The 24,840-nt window shown below is 50.5% G+C and overlaps 1 protein-coding gene across 1 annotated transcript in view; it reads left to right on the forward strand.

The window, feature by feature from the left end:
* PTPRF (protein tyrosine phosphatase receptor type F) overlaps positions 1–24,840 on the forward strand; it is a 272,958-nt gene that overhangs the window by 216,414 nt on the left and 31,704 nt on the right. Inside the window, 9 exon segments of the mRNA XM_088526108.1 lie at positions 4,679–4,705; positions 6,894–7,011; positions 9,305–9,883; positions 10,520–10,617; positions 16,102–16,355; positions 17,065–17,155; positions 20,218–20,430; positions 23,421–23,575; positions 24,406–24,417. Of these exon segments, the coding sequence (XP_088382234.1) occupies positions 4,679–4,705; positions 6,894–7,011; positions 9,305–9,883; positions 10,520–10,617; positions 16,102–16,355; positions 17,065–17,155; positions 20,218–20,430; positions 23,421–23,575; positions 24,406–24,417 (1,547 nt within the window).

The following is a 24,840-nucleotide window of genomic DNA, read 5'->3' on the forward strand; positions in this document are numbered from 1 at the left end:
GGATTTTGCGTTATTTTGAATATGTGCAGCTGTGATCAAGCAGACAAATTGCTTGAAGTTTCCTGGCCTGTCAGACCACTTACTGGTCTTTCATATTTGGTGAATTTATGTGGGAAAGTTGTTTGCTATGCTATTCTTTTTTCTGGCACGTACCATGCTGAGCTCATGTGCTATAATTCCTGGCTGGAAGTGAAGGCCGTAAGGTTGTTGTAGAGGAGTGACTACTCTGAAGGAGCCATGTCGCTCTAGGGATAAACTAATGATGACCCTGCAGGGAAGAGGTTTCACCAGCTTGGCAGAAGAGATCTTTATTTCCCCAAAGAGCGAGAAGCCAGGCATGACCTCTGCGTGTGATGAAATGCATGTGCTCCACAAGCTGAAGGACCCTGAGAGAGCTGCCATCGCTCAGAACAGCAGTGCGTGTCTTTGCAAACAGCCAGTTCCAACTTTAACAAGTAGACTGGGAAGAGTTATTTTCTATGGAAGAAATCAAAAAGATTCGCTGGAACACCTGTCCCTGAAGGTCACAGAATGGAGACAGCCAGAATATAGCCCCATCAGTCCTCTTCAGCACTCGTAAACATTCGTAAACATTTATACTGGTGCACAAGGAGAGAATTAAACTGATTGAATGTCTGGGGTAGGAGCAGGAATCCTTCTCTGGGCATGTAGGCAGAGCCCCTCCTCCTGCGCAGACGGGCTGTCTGCTGATTTTGAGGAGGAATGTGCCACATAATCTGTGTCCTGCAGATGGTATGAAGACTCTGGTATTGAAGCTGACTTGTGATTTCTGCTGATTGAAGATGAGAAATACAGAGAGAGCAAACGGAAGATGAAAGGAAGAAGAAAGGGGAATGGAGATGTTAGCTATGCAGATAATACAGATTCTAAGGTTTTAAAACCATTTGAGCAGAAAGGACTGAAACATCAGCACTGATGTGGGGACCTTGGCGCTGGGGAGATGACATTTTATTTGCAGCCTCCTGTCTAGGCAGAATAATCCGTTGTTAGGAAGGCCCCGCAGTGGAGCCGAGGCCTGTCCCTCCTCGCCGAGGCTGCACCTGTGACTGATGGCCTGCCTGAGGCTCCTCTGGGCTTCCAGCCTGAGCCCTCATCTCCTGCTGGCGGACGGGCGAGTGCGGGGCATCACTAAGGGCTCATGGCTGAGCCTCTGTGAAGGAGCAGCCGCCACTGGCACCGTCTCTCGGCCGTGTCCTCATGTCCCGTACCAGGGCCAGGCCCGAAGGAGCGGGGCGAGCGGCGCTGTGGGGCACAGCAGAAGCTCCCAGCTGGGCCTTGGCCTGGACTGGGGATCAGGGGCCTCTTTGCAGCATTGCTCTGTGGTGTGAACAACTGCTCCTGCCCTCAGCCATCCTGCGTGGCTGTGAAGACGCGACCCGTGTGCTCTGCTCTGGGAACGTGGCAGGGGTGAGTGCTGCTGCGCAGCACGAGGCAGTCCTGCTGCATGGAGAGGACTCCTGCCACCTTCTGCTCTGCAAACTGAACTGTGGAGGGGTTTGCTCCCCATGAGAAGGGCCTCATGCTCCCAGGAAGGCTCTTTGGTCTTTGCAGCCAGCATTTCTCCATCCAGCATGCAGGTTATTTGAATGCATGTCCCATCCACTTGCTCTGGAAGAGCAGGAATGATTAACAGCGAACACTTGAAGCTCTTGGATTGAGATCAAAGAAGACAAGGAAGCAGATCACAGAATGATACCCTTCTCTCTGGCTGGTGCCCACTCCAGGCATAAGAATATACAGGAATTTACAGCCTCCCTCTTTGCTGGGTGATGATGAGGGATGTTACCTGAATCCTGCTTGAGATGATTCCTCCTGCTTGTACTCGCTTAGGTCAGAGCTTGGCATGGAGATGAGGTGCACCCTACTTCATGGATGGAACAAAACCGAGAGGCATCAGCCAACAGGTGAAGTGAACTTCACTGAGGTGAAGTTCTGGGGCCCTCAGACTTCTCCGCATCCCATGAGCTGAGGACTGTGTGTGTATGTGGAGTTTCACTGCTGCTCCATAGTCACTGGAGCAGAGAGAGAAAGGATCTGCAAGAACCCCCAAATCCAGTTTCCTCAGCTGGGAGTGTTGGGGAGGGCTTGAGTCTCTCTTTTGCAAGGGCTGTGGTCAGGGAAAACTGCCATTCCCTGGTGTGACATGACTACGCTGTGCAGTGTTGAAGTGCAAAATGAAACGTTGTAAAGGCATTGCAGCTGCCATAAATACACAGTTAGCTTTAGCACTTTCCTCTGCCATCTTGCCTCATGCACACAGGCCTGTCTGAATTCTTTTTATGACAGCTATTGGGCCTTTCAGATCAATTTATCTTACTGACCAAACTTAAATACTTAAGCCATTGAGATAGGTTAGGAAGGAAATGTTTTTATCTGCAGATGATATTTTCATAATCAAACTGAATTTATATCAGGGTATTTATCCAGGTCTAGCTTTTCTATGTGATTCCTACAACAGAAATTTCAAGAGGTTTCTTTGAACACTGATCGGATACAAGATTCAAGTCCACTGAAAACGTAAGAGCAAATGTAATCTGAACATTAAACATCTACAGTAAAATCTTCGTGCATGATAAACACTGTACCGTGGTGTGAGAGGCTGCCAGATGCATCCTGAGCCCAGGCCTGCTCAGCTGTTGGTTGCAGCAGGGTGTCAGCTCCTGCTCCTGCAGCTGCTCTTCTCATCTGGGCAGCGTTTGGGGTGGTGCTGCCCGCGTAGCCCCATCCACCAGGGACGTGGTGGTGTGGAAACGGGAGTGAGCGCCTAGAAGAAAGTGCTGCCAGGCCTGTTGCCTTCCTGTAGCGAGACTTTGTCACCATTTACATCAGCAGAGCTTACAGCTCTTGACCATAGCGTGGTCTGGCCGGTGCAGGTGGGACATGACCTGAGTGAAGAGAATGAGGTGGACTTAGCAGAGCGCACAACACTGGAGGTATCACCCGGGAGTGTGTGCGGAGGTGGCAACCATAACACTTAGTCAGAGCCTTGGCTTTATATGAAGACTCTAGGGACAACTTGACCTCTTCACTAAATTAAATTTTAAGATGGTTTAGGGGGATAATTCTACAGCAGTCTAATGGCATCAAATAAGTGAACTGTAATAAAATCTTAGAGGAACATTTCTCCAATAGTTGATTCTTTCTGAATTTAGCGGTTAAATTAGTAAATATTTTGAAGATATGCCACATATTTTACTGCTGAAGAGAGTACTTAGCCACTGTGATAATGTCCCGGCTGTGAAAGCCACCTCAAACTGCCTGGTACAAAAGGCAACCTGTAGCTTTAACATTATTCAGTACTTCCACTGCCTTTGCAGGTTCCCAGGCTCTTTGCCAGCATTTGCTGGGCTTTGCAGTGTCCCGAGGAAGCGGGTATCTGAGCACCATCTCCCAGCTGGCAGCGCAGGCTCGGGAGCTTGGCAAGGCTTACACGGACAGGCAGGAGCAGTGCTGCCTATCTTCCACTTTCATCTCTGTGCTTGAACCCGTTGACCGGTGCTCCCTCCAGGCAGATTTAGTAACCTGGGATGTAATGCATTACCTTGACTGAGTTTGATATCTGCAGACTTCCCCTTTGTGCATCATCCCCAAAGACCGCGTTACTGGCGTGCATGGTAGCAGCCAAGCTCTGCTGAAGCCTCACCACCCAATACAGTTTTGGTGCCTTAGAAGCCCAGGATCATTCGGCAGGGATCAGAAGCCACCACAATCCCTCTCTAGAATCCTAACTGAGCTACCATGGCTGCCATCCCATGTGGTCTAGTTCTGGGAACATTTTTATGTAGAAGTCTTTCTTGCCAGGGCTGCTTTTGCCAAATGAGCGCTTGTGTTTGTCTTCTTGGTGTTGTGTAATGAGGAGTGAGAAGCTATTTCCTCACCGAGTGCAACCCTCGTTCCAAGCAGTGCAGCAGTGTTCGAGTGGAACAGCTTAGCTCTTAGCTCTACACAAGATCTCGGCCTGTCTTCCATGGGGTTTCCAAGAGGTGGCACTTGCTGCTCAGGTTTTTTTGAGGTTCCCAAGGTGCTTTCTTGCATATGGTTTGGGAAGTAGAAGCTCTGTAAATGTCCTATCAGTGCTTCCATTCACACACACATCTCTGGATCTGGAGCGTTGGTGTCTTTGGTTCTCAGCAAGAGACGTTGGCCGGGGGATCACTAGGACAGAGAGCAGAAACTGGGCTGCAAACTCCATGGCAATTGCTGTCTCTTGCTGGGCAGCAGTAGGGAGCATCTAAGGAAGATGCTGTCTGGGCAGCCCAGCAGTGTCAGCACCACGCTCGTGTCTGCGCAAGCTGCCTCCTTCTCGCTCTTGCTCATGGAACAAGCAGAGAGGTGTGAACAGAACCAGCTAGAGGAAGGACTGCAGAGTTAGCAGGAGTGACCTCTCCCTCCGTGTGAGAGGGAAGCTCCTTGCCCCTGCTTGTGTGAATGATCGCAGACCTACTGCGCAGGCTAGCGGCATGTAGAAAATTGCTCTGTATCCCATTTCTTCCCTTGGTACAGCCTGTGCCAAGCGACCTTCTGTGCATAAGTGTTATAATCCCCCCACCCAGTCCTGCTAACCCTTGCTGTTGTCGTTGTCACCCCCTTCCTACACGTTGCCCCTTAAATTTCTGTGTCTCCATTTTTCTCTCCTCCTTCCTTTCTCCCCCATCAGTGGAGAGCTGAGGACTCCGTCGACCATGTAAGTACCACTTGTGTGTATTCCAGGTTGGAAAAGAGGGGTTTGGTAAATCGATTTGTGAATTTTGTAGACATAGTGCTGTCAAAACATCCCTTTCACTCCCTTAATGAGGCTGGAGAGTTACATTGTGGAACCTTCCACCAGCAGCAAATCCAGAGAAAATTGGCATTTAGATTGCTACTAAATGCAGAAAAGCAATTGACATTTCCTATAATCTGTATTTCCAGCTTGTTGCAGTACAGTTTTAGGCAGGTTCAAGTGATCGACTCGGGAGGGGCATCCTACCTTCTGCAATAGTTGGTCCACAGAGTTACATGGTAAAATTAGGTATATAATCTTTAAACCTCATTGATCCTAGTCATGAAAAATAGCCTACACTCTCAACCGTGACCTTTGGCTGAAACACAGATAGTAATAAGAAAACAATCACATTTAAACAGTTAAATCCAATTTCTCCCACATAATTTTGAAATATAAATTTGGAGGAACAAACTAGGAAATGACCTTTTTAGAGTCAGCAATTCAATTACATGCCCTACTGTGAGCTTCCCCAGCACGACGCGTTTTTCCTCCTGCTTTATCCGGAGCAGTCTCGCTCGGAGTGGCTTTGTCATGACAGCACTGTGTTTACATTATGCAATCAGACCTTCTTTCATCCACCCGTCGTCTCTCTCCCTCCTCCCCGCTCGCTCGCTTTGCTCCCGGTGGCATGCTTTTGCGTGAGAATTTCTCTTTGCATGGATTTGGGCGGAGTGAATTCTCTTGGGATGTTCAGAGTCTGCAGGTTTTGTGTGAGTGCTTCCCTGCGGGGCCGTTGGCACCGATCGGACTGCGCGTCCACTCACCCGCACTCACGATCTGCTGCAGGGGCGGAGGTGGGATTGGACTCTGGTTCACACGGTGATTTTGGCGGGGTTCTTGTTGGTGCTTGTTGATTTTTCTCTGTGCTGGCTGGTTACGCAATGGTAACAAGGGTGATTTTGATGAGTAAGCCTGGGCAGGTAACCTGAACCAGCAGCACCGCCTGGAAATCGGCAGCATTACTGGTGTGGGTGTTTGTGAGCGCCTGTTGGGAGAGTGGCTGTGCTGGAGAACAACCGCAGAGGGCCCCGAGCATCTCCCCCGCTGGCCGGGACCCCCGTCCCAGGAAAGTGTCCAGCCCCAGGAGCCGTCTCTTGAAAGTGCTGCCTGTCCTCAGCCATCCCAGCTCATGTCCAGCTCCTTTCCTGCCCAGCACCATCTCTGGTGCTAGTTGTCAGTGCTGGTGGCTCCCAGCCCCGGTCAGCACCTGCAGATGAGCGCACAGCCTGCAGAGGTGCCACGAGCTGCTCTGCTCCCCACGCTTCGCCCTGGGCAAGCCCGGCCAGCTGGGGCTCGGCAGGAGCCGCGTTGCTGCTGGAGGCCAGGAGGGAGGAGCGAGAGCCCCGGCTTTGATCTCAGATTAAAGGAGGAGCTGTGCCCTCCTCCTGCCCGAGGAAGTCAGGGCATGCAAGGGTGTTCGCTCAGTGCCCGGAGCCGTCCTCCCGCCCGACCTCACACAGCGCAGCCCTTTCCCCTCCACGTCCTGCCTCACCTTGCGCTGAGGCGGGCGCTGCCCGGCGGCTCTGCCCCCATGTGGCTCTCGGGAGCCAAGCTTGAACTCCCGGCAGCTTTGCTGTAAGAGCCAGCTCGGCTTCAGGCCGGCCTTTAAAAATCCCCAGATGAGCCCCCAAGGGGTCCCGCAGCCAGCTGAACCCGCTTTTGCTGTGGTTCACAGCTGTGGCTGTGCCACAGTCCTTTTTCTCAGGCTTGCTGTGGTGGGTGGCTCCATCCCCGAGGTGGCTCTGGCCTCACACAGGACCCTCTCCAGGGCAGCATCAGCATCCAGGGGCGAGGAGTGTGGGGGCTCCTGGGGTGGCAGTGACTTCTCTGCCCTTTCCTGGCCCTGCTGCTGAGAGCTGCTGATGCATAGTGCTGGTGGCTTGGAAGTAGGTGAATGTTGGAATGACAACAGTTGTCATTTACCAGCTCTGCACAAGAGCCAGCCTGGCGAGACCCATGGGGCTGGGTGTGATGCATGAGTGTGAGCCAGTGTGTCCATGTGTTGCTGTTGGAGACATTGACCCCAGTGCCCTCCTTTTGCTCACTGTGATAACGAGTTTTTGCTGTTCTCATTTGCCCCCTCTCCACGTTGTGGGTGCGCTCCCAGGAGACGGTCATTGGAGGCCTGCTGCCAGAAACCACCTACTCGGTCACTGTTGCTGCCTACACCACCAAAGGAGACGGTGCCCGCAGCAAGCCGAAAGTCATCACCACCACAGGGGCAGGTGAGTGTGGGGAGCAGACACGGCAGCCTCTTAAGGATGGTGATGAAAGCTCCCAAGAGGTGCATGGGGAGCATGGCCAACACAGCGATGCAGGAAGAAGTGATGGGGTTGGAGGTGCTGCAGAGGTATATATACTCTTGTGATCTCTAGCCCTTATTTAGAGGCTTTTGCTGCTGGATCACCTGAGCAAAGCACAGCTAAGAGATGGACAGACATTGCCAGGGTCCATGAGAGAGCAATAGAGCTGTCTAGTCTGAGCCCATCTGCATAGTCTACAGACCTGGGAAGAGGAAGCCTGCAAGTCTAGGCCTTCCCTCAGCTTTGCAGTCAAGGCTTTTCCTCACATTATTTCAGGCACAGTAGGGCTTGGCCAAGCGTGTGCCATTGCTTCGTGGGTGACTCTAGTGCTGCCTGGGGTGGCTCTCCTGGCGTTGGAGGATCCCTCAGAGGTGCTTCTAAGCTCCCTCCCAGCTGCCGTTCCTGCTGCCTCCCCAGGCATACATAGCTGAGCTTGGCTGCTCCCTAAAGCCGCAGTAAAATCTGGAATCCAACAGGAATTCTGCCACAGAAGTGCTGCAGACATGATGCAAGTACTAGATCTTGGTGATCCTAGCCAGTCTGGGTCTGCTGTTTCAATATATACTCGTACTCTGTGCCCAGTGCAATACAGGAGCCTCGTCCAGGAGCGGGCGCCCAGGAGTTCATCGGGTGCTTATTCTGGATGTGGTCAAAGCTGTCCTTGGAGCTGGCACCAACAACTTGCCATTATCTGGTCCTCAATTTTCCACTCTCTAGACCTGTCTTACAAATGATAATCTTGCAGCTTCTCGCAACAGCTATAGGAACAGTATTTGTTGCTTGTTATTATGGGAGTGCAGCTTGTGCAAACTGAGAGCTTTTGTTCCTGGTGCTTTAAGCAAGGAACAGCTTGCCATCTCCTCCACGCTGCATATGGGGAGCTCCAGAGGTAGTTTCCACTGTCACAGCCTCAAATGCTGTCTCCCTTGTGCCTTGCCATGATGTATGCTCTGTTCATCAAATTGCTACAGCTGTCCCATAAACAGGAAAAGCTTCCTAAACATCCCAGTGTTGCACCGTAAACCACAGCGGGTCTTCTCATGTTATGATACACATTTAAAGTTAATATTTTGAATCAGCTTTGAAAATAATCTGTCCCTTAGCACTGGCTGCTGTTAGACATTGTACTGTGAGCACAGGAAGGAAGGTACTGGCAGTGGAAATTTAATTGTAATCCTTAAATACCGACCAAACCACCCCCAGAGCTGCCTTTGAGATTGGCTCATCTGCAGGCTTGACCTCCAAGGGGAGTGTTGGTATCGCCCTCTGATGGCAAAAATGGGGCATAATTCTGTCCATTATGTTTTCTCTCATGCTCATCTGCGGGCTAATAGGTTTCAAAACCGTGCAAAGATATTTAACTACATTTGGCTGCAATCCCATTTGCTTTTTTGTGTCAGCCACCCCATCCTTCTGACTCTATCTTCCCTATCAGTTGATTTGTTTACAAATCTGAGCTGATGTGAAGTGAAGACGCATCCTTTCTTTTTTTTAACTGACGGAGATCAAGGTATTAAACCATCAATTTAAAGCCATCAGTTCCTAACTTGTGACGGCAACGCCCCTTGACTTGTGCAGCATAAGCAAAAATCCTGTGGAACGCTTGTGTTCACCTCTCCCATCGGCACTGACATCATCAATCTGCTCATCAGCTAAACCAAAACGTATTCTGATTGCAAACAGCCCGCCCAGCTCTGCTTGCTGCCTCTGCAGATGGTAAAATTGCAAGGCCTCGGGATGAAATTTGTCTGCCTCCAGACAGACGAGGGTGCTGGACTTGGGCTCCTGAGTGTCTGTGGTCATTCGGTGCATCAGGGCCAGAGTGGCCTGGTGCTGTGCACTAGCTGAATTGGCTGAAGAACACTGATTGGGAGGACGGGATTCAGATCATCTCTGAGATAATGTGGTGCACTGAGGTACCTTAAACCTTTCCTGTAACAGGGTATGAATTTGGGGCTGGATATGGCTGAATTTACTGCTCATTTAGATGGCAGAACTTGGGAAAATGGCAGCCAAGAACTGGCTGGTTCCAGCTTCCCTCACCACCGGATTAGGGTCAGTCTGCCTCTATCCATGTGAGTTGTCTGTCGTCCTCTTCACCCTGTTGTCTGAACTCTCCCACTTTCCTCAATCCTCACGAACTGAGCAGCACGGAAGCTGTCCTTCCGCTCCCTTCTCCCAGGCTATAGATGGTCATTGTGTGTTTATGTTGCAGTCCCGGGGAAGCCCACCATGATGATTAGCACGACAGCCATGAACACAGCCCTCATCCAGTGGCACCCACCCAAGGAGATGGTAGGGGAGCTGCTGGGTTACCGACTGCAGTACAGACGTCTTGATGAAGAGAAGATGAACACAATAGACTTCGGGAAGAGAGACCATCACTACACTGTGACGAACCTGCACAAGGGCGCCACGTACCTGTTCAAACTGTCTGCCAAGAACAGAGCTGGCCCAGGAGAGGAGTTTGAGAAGGAGATCACTACTGCAGAGGATGTGCCAAGTGGCTTCCCGCAGAACCTGCGCGTGGTGGGGCTCACCACTTCCACCACAGAGGTTGCGTGGGAACCCCCAGTCTTAGCAGAAAGGAACGGCAGGATTGTCAACTACACAGTGGTGTACAGGGACATCAATAGCCAGCAGGACCTGGTTAACATCACCAAGGACACAAGTATCACTTTGACCAATTTGAAGCCTGATACCACTTACGACATCAAAGTGAGGGCCCGCACCAATAAGGGAGTTGGGCCGCTGAGCCCCAGCATCCAGTCCCGGACCATGCCTGTTGAGCAAGGTAAGTTCCCCTCTGACAGCCCCACCAGCAAGGTCTGGCTCCAGGAGAGGGACCTTTGCTTTGGTACCTGAGGCTTCACTCCCCTCTGTTCTGACTAACGAACACAGGCAGTGTGCGACTCCCTAGTGTAAGAGTAGTTCCGTGAGGGGAGGCTCAAAGAAGGTTTCCTTAAAGTTGCCGGTTGGAGGAGTGTTGGTGGTAGCTTAATTGCCTTTGTCGCTTCACAGGCACGCTTCGCTGTTTTATCTGTGCATAAAAGGCTCTTGCTTGAACTGGAGCAGACAGCTGGGTAGGATCATCTGCAGATCCAATACCTGTGCACCACTGTTCTTTGATCATAGCAAAGGGCCAGGAGAGTGTGAGTGCAGGGGGAGAGGGAGAGGAAGGCTACAGTTCAGTCTACAACTTCCTTTCTGTGATGCTGGAAAGTATAGTCAAAAAGGGCAACTCCACTGGAGACTGGAGACTTGGTAAAAGGCTGCTGCACTTTTCTCCTCATCTCTCACTTCTCTGCTGTAGCTGAACTCTCTGACCTCTGCTGCTCAGTTAGACAAAGAGAGTCTTGGAGCTGATCTGCTGCCTGTCTCCCTCCTGACTTGGCCTTGCAGTGCTCAAAGATCTTGTTTTTCATTTCAGTGTTTGCTAAGAACTTCCGCGTCAATGCCGTCATGAAAACGTCTGTGCTGCTGAGCTGGGAAGTGCCTGACTCCTATAAATCTGCAGTGCCTTTTAAGGTAAGGGTGGTGTGTATGGGCCAGAGAGCTGCTCCTCCTTTGGCAGTTAGACCTGCCAGCTGCTGTTTTGAAGCCATCAGACAGGAGGCCAGGGTCATGTTCCTCACTGTCCTGGGGGTCTTCCTCCTGAGCTCAGGTCTCCAAGCAGACATTAAGTAGCTGCTCTTGCTTGGACGTACCAATGTATGAACCACACACACAGTAGAACGCACTGCTGCTTGCTTTCCCTCCTCTCACTCTTCTTATGACAGTAGGTTTTGGATTTTTGGTTATTTGCCATTTATTTCTTTTCCTATCTTTTGTGGAATAGCCAGCAGGCATTTGCTGCTTCAGGTGACAAACAAGTGAATAACATTGGTACCTACAGAAGCTGCCAAGCAGTGAAGGCATGTGCCAAGCAGAGCGCAGTCTGAGAATGGCGGTGTTTCAGGAACCTTCATATATATTAATTGTTTCTCCAGCTAGAAACCTGTCATGGCCAAAGGAACTTTGCTAAGTACCTGCTCATCCCTTGATAGTGCCCACCAAATTACTTGCCCTGTGCCTCTTCTAGGAGAAATGAAAACTGGTCTGGACACCCAAGTTACTGATGCCATGAGCTACTGTTGTTGTTCCCACAGTCCCGGTCAGTGCTTAGTTCCCACATCAGCTTTCTGAAATGTCTTGAGACCTGGGGTTGTGTGGATGGGACTTCCCCATGAGGCTGGCTGTGGCAGCTCCATGGCAGTGGTTGCACAAGCTAGTCCTAATGTTTGAAAAGCTTTAAATGTGATTTAAACACGAGAGATTACCAGGACACAGTGATCTGAAAACCAGCCAAGAATGACTCTGTCTGCAACATGTCCTGTCTTAAACACCAGGGTTTCTTGGATTAGTTACTTCACAGCATCAGAGCAGATGCTTAATCGCAGGGAGTGAAGGAGAAGAGCATCGTTTTCATTCCAGGTGTTTCAGCTGTGAGCAGTACGAGACGTGCCCGTGCAGAGGAAACTCTCCATGAACTGCAGGTTCTGTCTTTTCTCCATGAATTGCTAGCTTTGTCTTTTCTCTGGTGCTGCTCTGAGTGTAGTGTCATCCACTAGGCCTCGAATAGCACTGATGGCCTAGTGTCTGCTCCCACCTTGCCCGTCCCCCAGTCTAGATCACTGATGTGAGTAAAAGGGTAGAGCGTGGTGGAAATTTCTGCAGATCCCATTTCAGCATCTTTCCTTTAGTAGGTGAGACTAACATCATGTAGCCAAGCATAATCTTTTACCCAGTTTCAGCACCTATCTGCTGCAGCAGAGGTGGGCCCAAGATGGGAGGAATGTGCCTTCCTTTCATCCCAGCACACAGAGCACGTGCCGTGCCTAGAGAGCAAACACAAGGCTTGCATGAGATGAGGGGGAGCCACAGCCAGGGGAATGGGGGCAGCATCTCACATCACCGTGTGTGAGCAGCTCCCCTTCCTCGTTGCTAACTCTGTGCTTAAATCCTAAAGCTGAATTACCATGATCAATAGAGAAACTTGTTAACATGCAGAGTTTAGCTGAAGCAGACAAAGCTTTTGTGAAGACCTTGTGGTATTCAAAGCTTTCCCAGGTGTAGAATGCATTAGAATCAGTGTTCAGACATCTGGCCGCAAGGAGCTTCACAATTCCTGTTATTTTGCTGTCTGCTGAAAAACTCATGTGCTTCATGATGCCTTATTCTGGTGTACGAAACCCACATGTCCCTGTGACGGCACAGTCCCAGGGAAGGGCAGTGCGACCTTCGGAGCGTTACTGTCGCGTGAGGATGGTGGGCAGCGAGGATGGAAAGGCGTAACGGCGACGCCGTAACGTGTGTGCCTCAGAGCTGCAGCTGCTCGCACAGCCAGCGGCTGGGGGCCTGCCCCTGCTGCGGGGTAACCCTGAGATGACACAGGAGCAGATGGCGTTAGCCACTTGCTAGCTGAAGAGCAGTCATGCAAACGAGTGTTAAAAGGATACTTCTCAAACAGTGCCTTCTTTCTATTAATATTCCCAGACTTGCAAACACACAATGAGTCAAGGCCAGAAGCTAAGAGGGTCAGCTCCAGGTCTCTGAACGTGCCACTCCAAAGAGATTCTTACCCTTCAGAACTTTGTGTTTTTATAAACAAGGTTCACCTCTCTCCTCTCATTCAGGCACATGGGATGCTGAGGCCAGAGCCTAATACTGTAACTGGCATAGCAGATAAATCTCCATGGGAACAATTAGTATTATCTACACTTGATAAACAGTCTCACGCTAAATCTATGTCCCAAAGGGTGTCATATTCTACTTTAAGAGATTTAATTAAAATAGATATTGTTCTGACAATGAATAGTGAGGTGCAGGCATGACTGGTGCTATTTTTCATAGGGGATGAACTGAGACCTTAGGAATTTTCACTGCTAGCGAATCAATAATGAGAGTTTGAGTCCTCTTTGGGGAATTTCCACAGCTTCTTCTGGTCCAGCAGATAAATTCCTTGTAAAATGTTGCCCAGCGGTTGTGATAGAGCAGAGGCTCTTTCCATTTCTATTCCAGCATGCTTGCAGAAAGCCGTTCTCGGCTCTGGAGCTTTCATGGAAAGTGCAAAATAAATGTGACCTTCTCCTTGGGGAAACCGCATTTCCCTGATCGACATTCTTCAACTTAAGAGCAGGACAGCAGATATATTGGTTAGCATCACTAGGTATTTTACAAATGGGGAGAAGGTTCAGCACAGGTTCCAAAATAGCCCCTGAGAGTGCTGGGCAGTGCTTTGCACAAGATGTCCTCCAGAACATAGTAATTACACCCTCTTCCCATGAAGAAAAAGGAAAAAAAAAAAAAACACAGAAAGGCTACTTTTCTCTACTTTTCCATCCAGTAATTATTTTTTCCATGTTGCACCCTATGTGTATTTCCATCTTTTAGCTCAATACATTTTTACTGCCTTGAAACCATGTGGCAGAACTTCAGCAGTGACATTTGGACCCACCTAGCTTTGCAAAACTTTCGTGTGAGTAAAAACAGTAAAAAAAGATGTTCTATAGCAATCCATGGTCTAGTCAGCAATGTTTGGCAGTTCACAGCCCTTGGGTCAAATTTGCTGCTGATTTAAGTAGCTACCAGTGGGCCATGATGCAACCTCTGAATATCATTCCTGCTTGAGCCCCTGGGCATCTTCAGCTGCACACAAATGACTGTTTCTGAGCCCTTGCCTTCTTGTAAGGTAGAGGCTTTAACTGATAGTGCATAACATTTGAGAAGACAATATGTTATGGCAGGTAAAGGAATGCAGAACTGTTACAGCAGCTGTGAAAAAGGAGGAGGTGAGAGATGCTTCAGGAAAGCATTGCAAATGCCGATTTCACTGTCTCTGGAAACAAATGAAAATAGTAAAAATCATCATCTGGTGTCAGGCCTCAAGTGGGGGCTGTGCCCTGGCCAGTTCCAGAGCAAACATGGAAGCCCTGAAGTGCCTGCAAGGGCCATCACTTCACCTTCCTCATGCCCCGATGGCCAGCCCAGCAGACCAGCTGTGTCACCAGCAGGTGCTTCACGTGCAGGCAGCTGGTAGGCAAGTGTCAGTCAGTGATGATACTTTATTAGTGCGCTTCATACTGAGGAAACTCATCTGAGAGATAGCTAGTTCAGTCAGGGCTTCCTATCTTCTCAACAAAGCTCATAATGTTGGAATTTTGTTTTTGTCCCAGTCTGTATTGGAGCATGGGAAGTATAGTTTGCCTGGTTCCCCAGGGCAGCCCAGGCTTGCTCCCGTCTGGAGTATCTAGACCTATACTGCTCCAGTAACACGTAAAGATTTGCAAGTTGTGATGCTAGAACAGACTGCAAAGCTGCTAAGGTAACTTGAAGTCTAGTGCTCCTGTCTTTGTTGCGTTTATTTGTGTGACATAGTAGGGTGAAAACTGCCAACTAAGTATCTGACATTCCATTTCTGCATTTTACGTTTTTGCACTCACTTTAGCATCCATGTGCCGTGCATGTCTATAGAGAAAGATAATAAAGCCCAGAAAAATCCTCAGAGGAGTTGCAGCAGAGAACAACTCCCTCCAGACATCCCAGCTTTGGCAGCCTTTCCACCTGCCTGTTTGGGAGTGAGCAGGGGCTCTGTCCCTGTGAGCCTCCTTGTTGTTTTAGCACTTAGGACTCATCTTCACAGTTCAGCAGTAAAGATTGAAGCATGTCAACAAACAAGACTGACTGTCTCCCTCCTCCTTTGCTGGCTTCTCACCACTGCTCTGTTCCTGTTGAGCATCTCCTCTCAGTTTATGGCATCCTTAGCACTCAGAAGCAGAAGGCTTTGCTTGTGCAGGAGCTCGGTGCCTACCCTGACCTCCACGCACATGGTGACCTGAGGGCACCTTGAAGCATGCTATGGGTGTTTGGATAATGCAAAGGCAGAGCTGCAGATCCCAGGCCCAGCCTGCTCCCTGTGCCCGGTTCTCCTTTAGATGTCTTTCCAGAGCCTCTCTCCTAGCTCCAACACTGGATATTAGAGGAGTGCTAATAAGCTGCAGCTAAAGCCTTCTGCAGGGCTCTGCCACCTGCTAGAGATGAGCTGGGCAAAGAGTTTGGTGCTTCCTATGCTGCCTGTGTCAGCCTGAGTAACAGGCCCAGCTAGTGAAAGATTTGGTGCCTTCAAGTAATTTTTCTTTCATGGAGCTGTCTTCCCTCTCCAAAGGCTGCTGATGGAAAGAGCACATTTTTACTGTGTGCTCCCTGCCTGTTAGGTGCTATGAATTAACTTGTTCCCACTCTTCCATCGCCCGTTTTTGGCATGTTGCATCTCTGCAGCCTCTGTTAGGAATCGGGCGCTCTCCTGCCATGCTGGATGATCACCCAGGGGAAAAAAATGTGCCATTTAATCACAACTGATCTGCAGCTTCTGGTCTCTCCAGTTCTCTTTGCCCTGTTTGTCTCCTTCTCCAGGACCTCCTGGAGCTTCAGGCTTTACTGGGGCAGGAGGCTGCCAGGAGGGCTGCAGCCGGGGGGAAGGGTCAGCGCATGGCTCCTGCAGCGCTGCCAGCAGCTGTGGGCGCAGTGACAGGCGTCCCCCTGCAGAGACACGGTTTGAGGTGCAGATGCGGGATATTCAGGCCCGTTCAAAGCAGACAGGACTTTGCAGCAGAAGCACCTCATGTCCTGCAGCTCCATGAGGCAGGAAGCAAAGGGCCCTTCATCAGCGTGCGAGGGGGAGCGCAGCCGGCCGGATGCCTCCCCGGCCCGCGGGTGCGTGGAGCTGAGTGCAGCTCGGCCTCGCGCTCCGGCTGGGGGAGAGGAGCTCCGCGCCGCCCGGCGAGCACGGCCCGGCCCTCTGCTGCCCTGTGCTCTTCCTTAGCTAAAGATTCATGGCTGTTTGTGGTGTATGTGTTAGTCGAAGCACCTGAGGGAGGGCCGGCAGCCAAACTGCCGTCGCCAGCGCTGCTGTTTGGAGTGGTGGCTTCCAGCAGCAGCTGTCTGCTGCACGAGCCTGTCCTCTCACCGTTTCAGATTCTGTACAACAGCCAGAGCGTGGAGGTGGACGGCCACTCGATGAAGAAGCTCATAAGCGACCTGCAGCCGGACACGGATTATTCCTTCGTGCTCATGAACCGCGGAAGCAGCGCTGGGGGGCTCCAGCACCTCGTCTCCATCCGCACGGCGCCCGACGTCCTGCAGAGCAAACCCATCGCCACAAATAAGTACATGCAGGAGGGAAAGTTCACGCTGGCCCTTCCCAAAGTGCAGACCACCGTGCCAGTGAGGTAGGTTGCCGTCCAAGGGTGGCAAAGGCAGCACGGGAGATGGTGGCAGGAATGGCACAAGGCAGGCCTGTGCCAACCTGCGTGTTTTGTAACCCAGGAGCGAATTGCAGAGCATCAGTGCAGAGCCAGGCGTTTATCTGTAACATGGGATCATGCCGCTGGCTCTTTCTGAGCAAATATTTATGTGCAATAAAATTAAGACAGTTCTGTGACAGTTTGCCCTCACCGTGGTGGGTATACTCCAGATGCTACCAGGAAAAACACATTTGAGGATCAGGAGGGACTTTCTCTGACACTGTATAATATCCTTTAAATAAATAATGCCTAAAGCCTCAAGGAGATTAAAAAAAAGCAAGTTTGTGGAAGTCTTACTCGTTACTGTGGTATCCTTGTGCTGAAGCAGAATTCCCCTGGGGCTCTTGCTACAATCCGATTACATAAATGTCCTCCTTGCAGCTCCTACACCACCCTGTGGAGCACTGTCTGTAGATTGTCATTAACCTAATGAGTGCTAATAGGAGTGTTCTCTTCTTTGGTGCAGCTGGAAAACTGGCCTCTTATTTACTGAACCCTTCTGCTGTTTAGAGGGCAGGGAGGGGAGCAGGTGTTCCTGGGGAAGGCGTTTGGCACATATTATTCAGTGACCTTCCAGAGAGATAACTTAAAGCCCAGAGTTTAAGCCGTTTCCTGACCTTCCCTTCCTTTGCAGGTGGTACTACATCGTGGTTGTGCCAGCAGATCAGAGCACCAACAGCCCCAGTGCTCGCTGGCGGACACCGGATGAGATGGAGCTGGACCAGGTAGGAGTCTGTAGTAGCTGCTTCGTGGCAGTCCTTCCAAGGTCACCTGGGCACAGCACAGATGTGGTGATGTCTGTGCAGCTTGGGTGTCCGAGGCTGGGCTGGGAGACACGTGGTGTGTTGTCGGCCTCGCTTGGCTGGTAATGGTGTGTAAGGAGGAGTCTGGAGTCGAGTGGGAGAGATGCCGCCTCCAAGAACATGCCCTGTTAGGGCACCATGCTGTGAGCTGGACGGGTCCTGTCTCGGGTTGTATGTTCCTTGCGGCCCTTTTCATTTGAAGGAACCCGGCTGATTCTGAAGATAAGCTCGCAGAGAAAGGCCGTTCTCAGCTTATTAAACCATTGTGTCAGGAGGCTTTTCCTCTCCATGGACAGGACCCAGCCTGCAGTTTAGTAGAGATTCTGCTAAAACTCCCCAAGATCTGAGCATCTGCATCACCCATGCTAGTTAAAGGCTTTGAGTGTTGAGCAGCCCATTCGTCCCACGATGCAGCCTGCCAGAGCAGGGTCCCCTGAGCACCAACATGGGGCATCTGGGGGTGTCAGGAGGCTCCCGCACGGCATTTGCTGGTCTTCATCATCTCCCTTACAAGCCAGTAAGGATCAATTCCAAGAAATCACACATAGGAAGGTCCATTAAGAGAACAGAGTTGCAAACATGAAGCACTCAGAAATTACCAAGTGCTGGAAGCTACAAGTCAGCCCTTGCTTATAGTTAATCTTTAATTACGTGATTGCACAGTGTTTTGCATGGGGTCCCATCCTCACTCTGTGTTTGGACAGATCTGTTCTGCCCATGAGACAGAACTGAGTAGTGGAGAGCCATCATCTATAAGTCTCAGAGCCATCATCTATAGGTGTCCTGCGTCATTTATTTGAGGAAGTTAGAAAACGTCACAAGAAGGAGTGGGATGAGAGTGGATGGCTCAGTTCTGAGTATTAGGTACTTGAAAGCTATGCAGAGAACCAGTTTCTCTTTCCAGTTGTTTCACCAAGTCTCACTGTGGTCCTGGGGACATGATTTAAAACAAAATTTTCATTAGCAGCCAACTGACACATATGTCCTCAGTTTTTGATCCTGGAGCCTTATTTGCAAAACCTAAGCATCCCCAGCTGCAGATGAAGTGCATAGGAGTTCTGCTGGATATATTCAGTGGTATGAAAAATACTAAGCTTTCTTTAAAAACAAAACAAGCCGATGGCTTTTCAATTTGACATTCAAAATTAGTGGACATTTTTTACATTAATGTCCCTGTGTCTCTGTTTTCCATCTGTAAAATGAGGATAATCACTTTCATCTCACCTCATATGGGTGTTTGGAAGATAAGATCGTTAATGTTTGCAAAGCACTCGTAATATTATAGTGATCAGTACCACAGAAAAGCCCACGAGGAAATTATTAATTTTGTCTTTAGAGCTGGGTTTGAATAGTAAGCAATAAACAAGGCCTCAGGCCACGTAATGGAAAGAAGAAAACAAAATATGGAATAGCTGCTCTTTGATGAAGCACTGTCTGTCCTATGTATTGAACAAAGCAGGGGAGTTGGAGAAAAGACAGTGTGTGACCATGTAGCCAAGGATTGTAACACGACACACATAAATAAGATGGATTAATTTTGCACAGGTGATATTAGTTCTGACATTTCCTAATTTTTGAGCATTGCGAACGTGACATTCCTGTGGAGGTGTTTTTGGTGTGTGTTTCATAAGGAGGCACCGGTAGCACCCAGCAGCTTTGGTTCCAGCTGGAGCCCTCCCAGTCTGTGCCACGGACCCCTGCACACGTGGCTGCACGTTCTGCCCTAAAGAGCCTAGATGCCATTTGGGCCAGGACACAAGCAGCATGTGTAAGGAGCAAAGCCCATGGAGTATCTTCCTGCCGTTCTCTGCTGTGGCTCTGGGAATATTTGTGAAATGGAAATTTATCCATCTTTTTTTTTTCCATGATTTTGCAGTGATAAACCATGGCTTTTCCTGAGTTGTTCCAGCGTGAGGCTCCTTACGAGGGTAGGACTGGCAAGAGTGAAAGGCGCCTTGTCCCACTTCTGCCGCCCAAATGGGGAGAGCTCAGCAGTGCAGCTGTGTGTGAATGTCACCCTCCCCAGCCCCAGCGTTCCCTGACGTTCCTGTCTGCCCTGACAATGCTGAGCAGATACACTCTCCTGTGAAATGTATTTCATGCCTCCTCCTTCATTTTAAATTAGAATTTCTGTTCCAAGCCTGATGTTCGTTTTCATTCATTAGAAAAACATCTTTAAACATCCGAGAGCCTTTCTCAGCAGTGTAATTGAATTTTTGGGTGTTTATATCCCTTTTCATGAATTTGCAGCTGACTATGAAATTTGCCATTTTTACTCTGAACATCCCATGAAATCTGCTCTCGCTCTGTGTGATTTACGCCAAGCCCCTCCTGCAGCCCAGCAGCAGGTGAAATATTGAAGCACCGGCAGAAGGAAAAGACACAGCAACTGTCCCTTTTTCCCTGTGCATCAGCACCAGCTGTAATTCACATCCAGCGGCTGTAGGGAGTGCGAGTTGCTGCCTGTAGCGATGGCTGGACCGCAGAGCACGGCCCTTGGGGACACCCAAGTGGCACAGCCAGCCTGTCTCTGCCCTAAAATCCGCCACGCGCAGTGTGCGTACCCACCTGGGTGCCCCAGCAGTGCCTCGGCAGTCATGCATCCCTCTGGTTTCTTTGCACCAACATGTCCAGGTCAAACCAGCTTTTCCATGTCTTTTCCTCCCTTCCCCTCCACCCAGGTGAGCCCTGTAAAGAGCAGGTAAGAAACAGCTGCCATGTATCAGGTTGTTGCTGCAGTGGCCCTGAAGTCATGGGTGGAGCAGCCCGGCTAGGTGCTCAGTCAGAAAGGGCAGTAGATGGTGCTGGTAGGGGACCTGTGTTAAAGGTACCTCCCAAATCCGAGCGCAGACACAGGCACCTCTGGGGCTGGCTTTGTCTTTCCTTATTTTTAAGCCTCTAAAGTGGCACTTCGTGTGTGTCTGAGCAAAAGACAGTGTCACACGCAGGGTGAAGTGATAGTGATGCCCCTTCTCTGTCCTCAGCTCCTGGAAGCGATAAGCCAAGGGGGTCAGAGCAGGCGCCAGCGGCGCCAGGCAGACAGGCTCAAGCCCTACATTGCTGCTCAAGTGGATGTGCTGCCCGAGACCTTCACGCTGGGGGACGAGAAGAACTACAAAGGTTTCTACAACAAGCCGCTCTCTCAGGACCTGAGTTATCGCTGCTTCGTGCTGGCCTCGCTGGAGGATGGGGACACGGTAAGGACATTCTGGTGGGGCAAGCACAGTCTGTGCCCACGGAGGGTGGGGTGGACTCAGTGCAGGGAGGCTGAAAGCTGCTGCGAGCCGCTATGATGGAGTTTTCTCCAAGGAGAAGAGAGCGAGGCTGCGTAGCTGGTGTCAGCAAGATGAGGCGTCCGTGGGAGTTGACTTGATAGATGGTGTTTTTGGAAGGAAATGGCACGTATGTTTGACATAACAGATGAGAGTGGAGGGCAATGTTAGCACACATGTTCTGCACGAGCTCAGCTGCGGCTTGCTGTGCTGTTCCCAGAGCAGAGCTCAGCACATGCTCGGTATGGAGTACTTTCTGAAACCAGTTTGGATCAAATTAAATCACTGCAACAACCACCCCTCTGAATCCTGTGCAGTGGTAGCTGAGACTTTGCAGAAAACAGGGTGCCCTTCCTACAAACCTGTCTCTGCAGTCACTTCTCTGACCCAAATCTCGCTCTCTGTGGACACACAGAGATGCGAATCCGTCTCCACCGCAGTCTGCAGCCGTCGGGCCCGGGGTCTCGCTCCCGCGCCTCTCCTCGCTGGAGGGAGGTGGATCCTGCCCTTGGGGGCAGCATCACCGAGCACGCGGGTCCCGGCACGTGCGGGGAAGGCCGCAGCTGACGCAAGAAGCAGGGAGTAGCGCGGCAAGAGCCGTGCAGCAGTGTCCAGCCATAAGCAGGGAGGGCAGGAGCGGGGCGGTAACGGCAGCCAGTGTGTAAATAATGGGAATAATAGAGATGTGAGAGTCTCTTCGCTCCGCTTCCGAGCTGCAGCTCCCTTCCTCAGCCTCATTTGCTTGTAATGGCTCATTAGGGCCGGTCACACTCTGCATTACTCATTCAGCTCGAGTGCTCCTGTGGCAAGGTGTGCGCACTGATGAGGGGAGGAGAGCCGCAGATTAACAGCGAGGCAAGGCAGGGGCCTCGGGATGTGCTATCTCGGCATTCCCTGTCTAGAAGAGGTGACCTCGACTAAATGATCCCAGACTAACGCCAGCCCTCCCTAACACAGACCCATCAAGCCCTCCAGCGAGCCAGCAGCGAGCAGAATTATTGCACCCTGCTGCTAGCTACCGCCTCTGTGCTTCCCCCAGGCATCACACCCCTTTTCATTTAAAGAGCGAGGCAATCTGTCCACAGTTGCACACCATCTCTTCCACTCGGCTCCTCTTAAATTTCTTGCTGTCTTGCAAGTGTGAGCAAGCAAGCGTAATGGAGCCATTTTTCAAAGGCAAAAGGGAGAGTGGTTTTAACACCACCTCTGAGGGTAGGGGCACCTGCAGCTCACGGTTTGCCACTGGAAATGCCATTGAGTCTTTCTGATTTCTGGTGCTTCTGCCTTATCTTGGAAGGGGGCATTTCCAGAGCACATCTGCAAAAATGAAAGCTTCTAACAAGAGGCCAAGCTTCATGAGATGGACACGTGCTGCCTTGAAGCACAGATTCCCACTCCTAAATGCGGCTTGATCCTTCTGGTCGGTTATGGGCAAAGGTTTGTGCTTCCCTCTCTGAGCAACAGCTTGCCCACATGAAGAGTAGCCTCAGGCCTTGTGCTTGACCCTTTCACCACTCATGTAACATCTTCCTGTCTCTGCCATGCTCCAAGAACACTGTAGCTGCCTCCCTGCCCTTTGGTTAGAGCAAGGGATGTGTAGGAAGAGGCTGGTGGGTTGCAGGGGCCCCGCGCAAGCGTTCTCCACGAGCCCACAAGTATATCTGGGTCAGTGATACAGGCTCAGGGGGCTAAAAGGTCTCATAGCCAAAATAGCAGCATCCCCCTTGCCAGTGGCATCTTGGGCTGCTGATGAATGTGAGGCGAGCGGCCAGGATGCTGCACCTGCTGCCAGAAGGATGTCTCAGATAAGAGCACTAGTCGTGCTCCACGCGTGTCCAAAACCAGCCTGGCTGGGACCAAGGGCACCTGCGCGAGGAGATCAAGATGTGCATTTGTGGGACACCAGCACACTTGGTTTTTGCCTTTCGTCCCCTCACATGTGTGCAGACGTGAAATGTGTGCTTAAACTCCAACCTTAAAGCAGGCGATTTGTAGACCCACAGGCACCACTGCAGTGAGCAAAACTTTCTATGGCAAAAGCAGAGTATTTCTAGTTCCTTAATGCAAGGCAGCAGGTGCTGCTTGCAAAGCCACAGGCATTGAACTGATACAGTCCTGGCCCACCCTAATAGGGGGAAGGGATTTCTTTTTGCAGTATTTAACCCTTCTCACCCAGCAAGGCTGATCTGCGAAGGGACAGCACAGCTAGGGAAGCCTGAGCAACAGCAGCACAACAGGCCAATGTCCTTTTCTGCAGGAAGGGTTTGGGTCCCTGCTAATGCTGTCTTACTGAGGAGGGGCTAGAGAGTTGTCCCTTTGGGTTATAAATCCCTGTGCTGCCAGATTGCAGAAGTCTCTGGAAAGGCATCTGTGAGCATGAGTCCCTTTCCAGGGTCTGTTTATCAGGGCCAAGCCATTAGGAATAAAACGTTCCTGTCATTTCAGGCCTTTAAGAAAACCACCTCTCCCAGCAGGGGTTTTCCTAATATAGCCCTGTCCTGGCGAGATGTGTTGATATCAGCACAGCAGGTATTACACAGCATGTAGGAATCATCAGCCAGCCCCACTGTGCAATTGGTTGGGATTCAAAAGCTTGTGATTTGGCTCCAAGTAAATCCAAGTCTGGCAAGTGATTCTTAGCAGGACTGCTGCATTTTGGCACCCTGGGGCCAGCCGTGCGAGCCAGAAAGTTGCTGTCAGTGGGAACGTTTCACAGAGGAAAGGACCGTTTCCACAGCGTGACCTTTGTTGCCGCCGAAGCAGAGCAGATCCCTTGGTGTGCTGCCTTGGTTTGAGAAGCGCGATCGTTCCCTGCTAGCCAGAGGCAAGGGGAAACCTCTGCCATTTGAGGATGTGGCTGGTGCTTTAGCCTAATGAAGGTTTGTTTTTCTCTCCCTTCTGCCTGTGCCCTTCAGAAGAGGTATGCAGCCAGCCCCTACTCGGATGAGATTGTGATGGAAGTGACTTCTGCAAAGCAGCAGGATGAGCCGGAGATGCTATGGGTGATGGGACCCGTCCTGGCTGTGATACTAATCATCATCATTGTCATTGCCATACTCCTCTTCAAAAGGTGAGATCCAGTCCAGGGGGATGCAGTTAGTGCATGAGTACTACAGGTGGTCGCACCTTCAAGACCCTCCTTTCACCCTTGGCATGTGGAGTGCTCTGGTAGATGGTCCTTGGTGGTTGTGGGGAGGAGGAAGGTCTCAGTCTCGCGCTGCCCGAGGCTGCTTTATAAAGACAGCAGCAGGGTGCACGTGCAGAAGACAATCCATGTCAGCCCCAGGATACAGAGCTGCTGTGAATTCTGGAGACCAGCTGAGCAGTTGGACAGAGGAGAGCTGCCTTGTCCCGAAAGGCAGTCCCTGGTCTCACAGTCTGGATTTGTAGCCCCAGGGAAGTCTGCAATACCACTTTCCCTCTGAAATATCCTGCTGTATCCCTGGCAAATGCTCCCATCATTAAGGATTTTGACAGGGGGGACCTGATCTTGGTGGTGAGAATGGGGCATGATGGGCTGAAATCCAGGTAGGAGCAGTCCTCTTGAGACCTCACAGTCCTGCTCCCTGCTGAAGCAACCATCCACTTAGATTTATAGGAACAGTCCTGCTAGAGCCTTAACTGTAGTGTGGAACTATTGCTAGTCCTCACCACGAGCTGAAGGTAACATTTGCATGTGTTCTCTAGCCTGTTAAATTACAGGAGGTCATATTCCCTATCAGCTCAGCACTGAGGTTCTGCTCCTCCTGGACTCTCTATTTACATATGTATTTGTAGCATGGGGAAGGGAGCTGGCTTTGTTGTCTGATTAAATGGAGCTCTGCTGTGCATGTGCAGTCAGTGCCTTTCTGTGTCAGTGATCATCTCCTTTCTTCTGTTTCTGCTCTTCTCCGGATCTAGTAAACAAGAAAGGTAGGAATCCATTTTATCTTCTCATTTTTGCTAAAATTACAAGTCCATTTCTCTTTTTAAAAATCAAGCCTCAAGCTAGCAAGGGGCATCTTTGTTTTTGGGGGTGTTGGGCATGCCAACCCTAGGGGTTTACAAAGACTTTGTTTCCTCAAAGGCAGCAGCTTCCTGTTAATTGTTAGGCTCTCACAGCTCTTAAGGAGACAGTTCCAACATAAAGACGTTCCAGATTGATTTTGCAATTAAATTAAAAATCCAGAAATGAAAGCACCCGCAGTTATAGGTGTTTCTTTGTATTCTCAGGCACTTCAGACTGTGAGCTGTTTAGTCAAGAATGCAGGTGCCATCAGCGTATAATAAGGAAGTTTTAGGGGAAAACCAGGCACCTATCAGAAATACAGTGTTTGCTTGGCTCAAAGGAGAGAA

This window comes from Tinamus guttatus, unplaced genomic scaffold (genome assembly GCF_059628265.1).
Source record: "Tinamus guttatus ecotype Peru unplaced genomic scaffold, ASM5962826v1 Tinamus_guttatus_pri_ptg000242l, whole genome shotgun sequence".
Lineage (NCBI taxonomy): Eukaryota > Metazoa > Chordata > Aves > Tinamiformes > Tinamidae > Tinamus > Tinamus guttatus.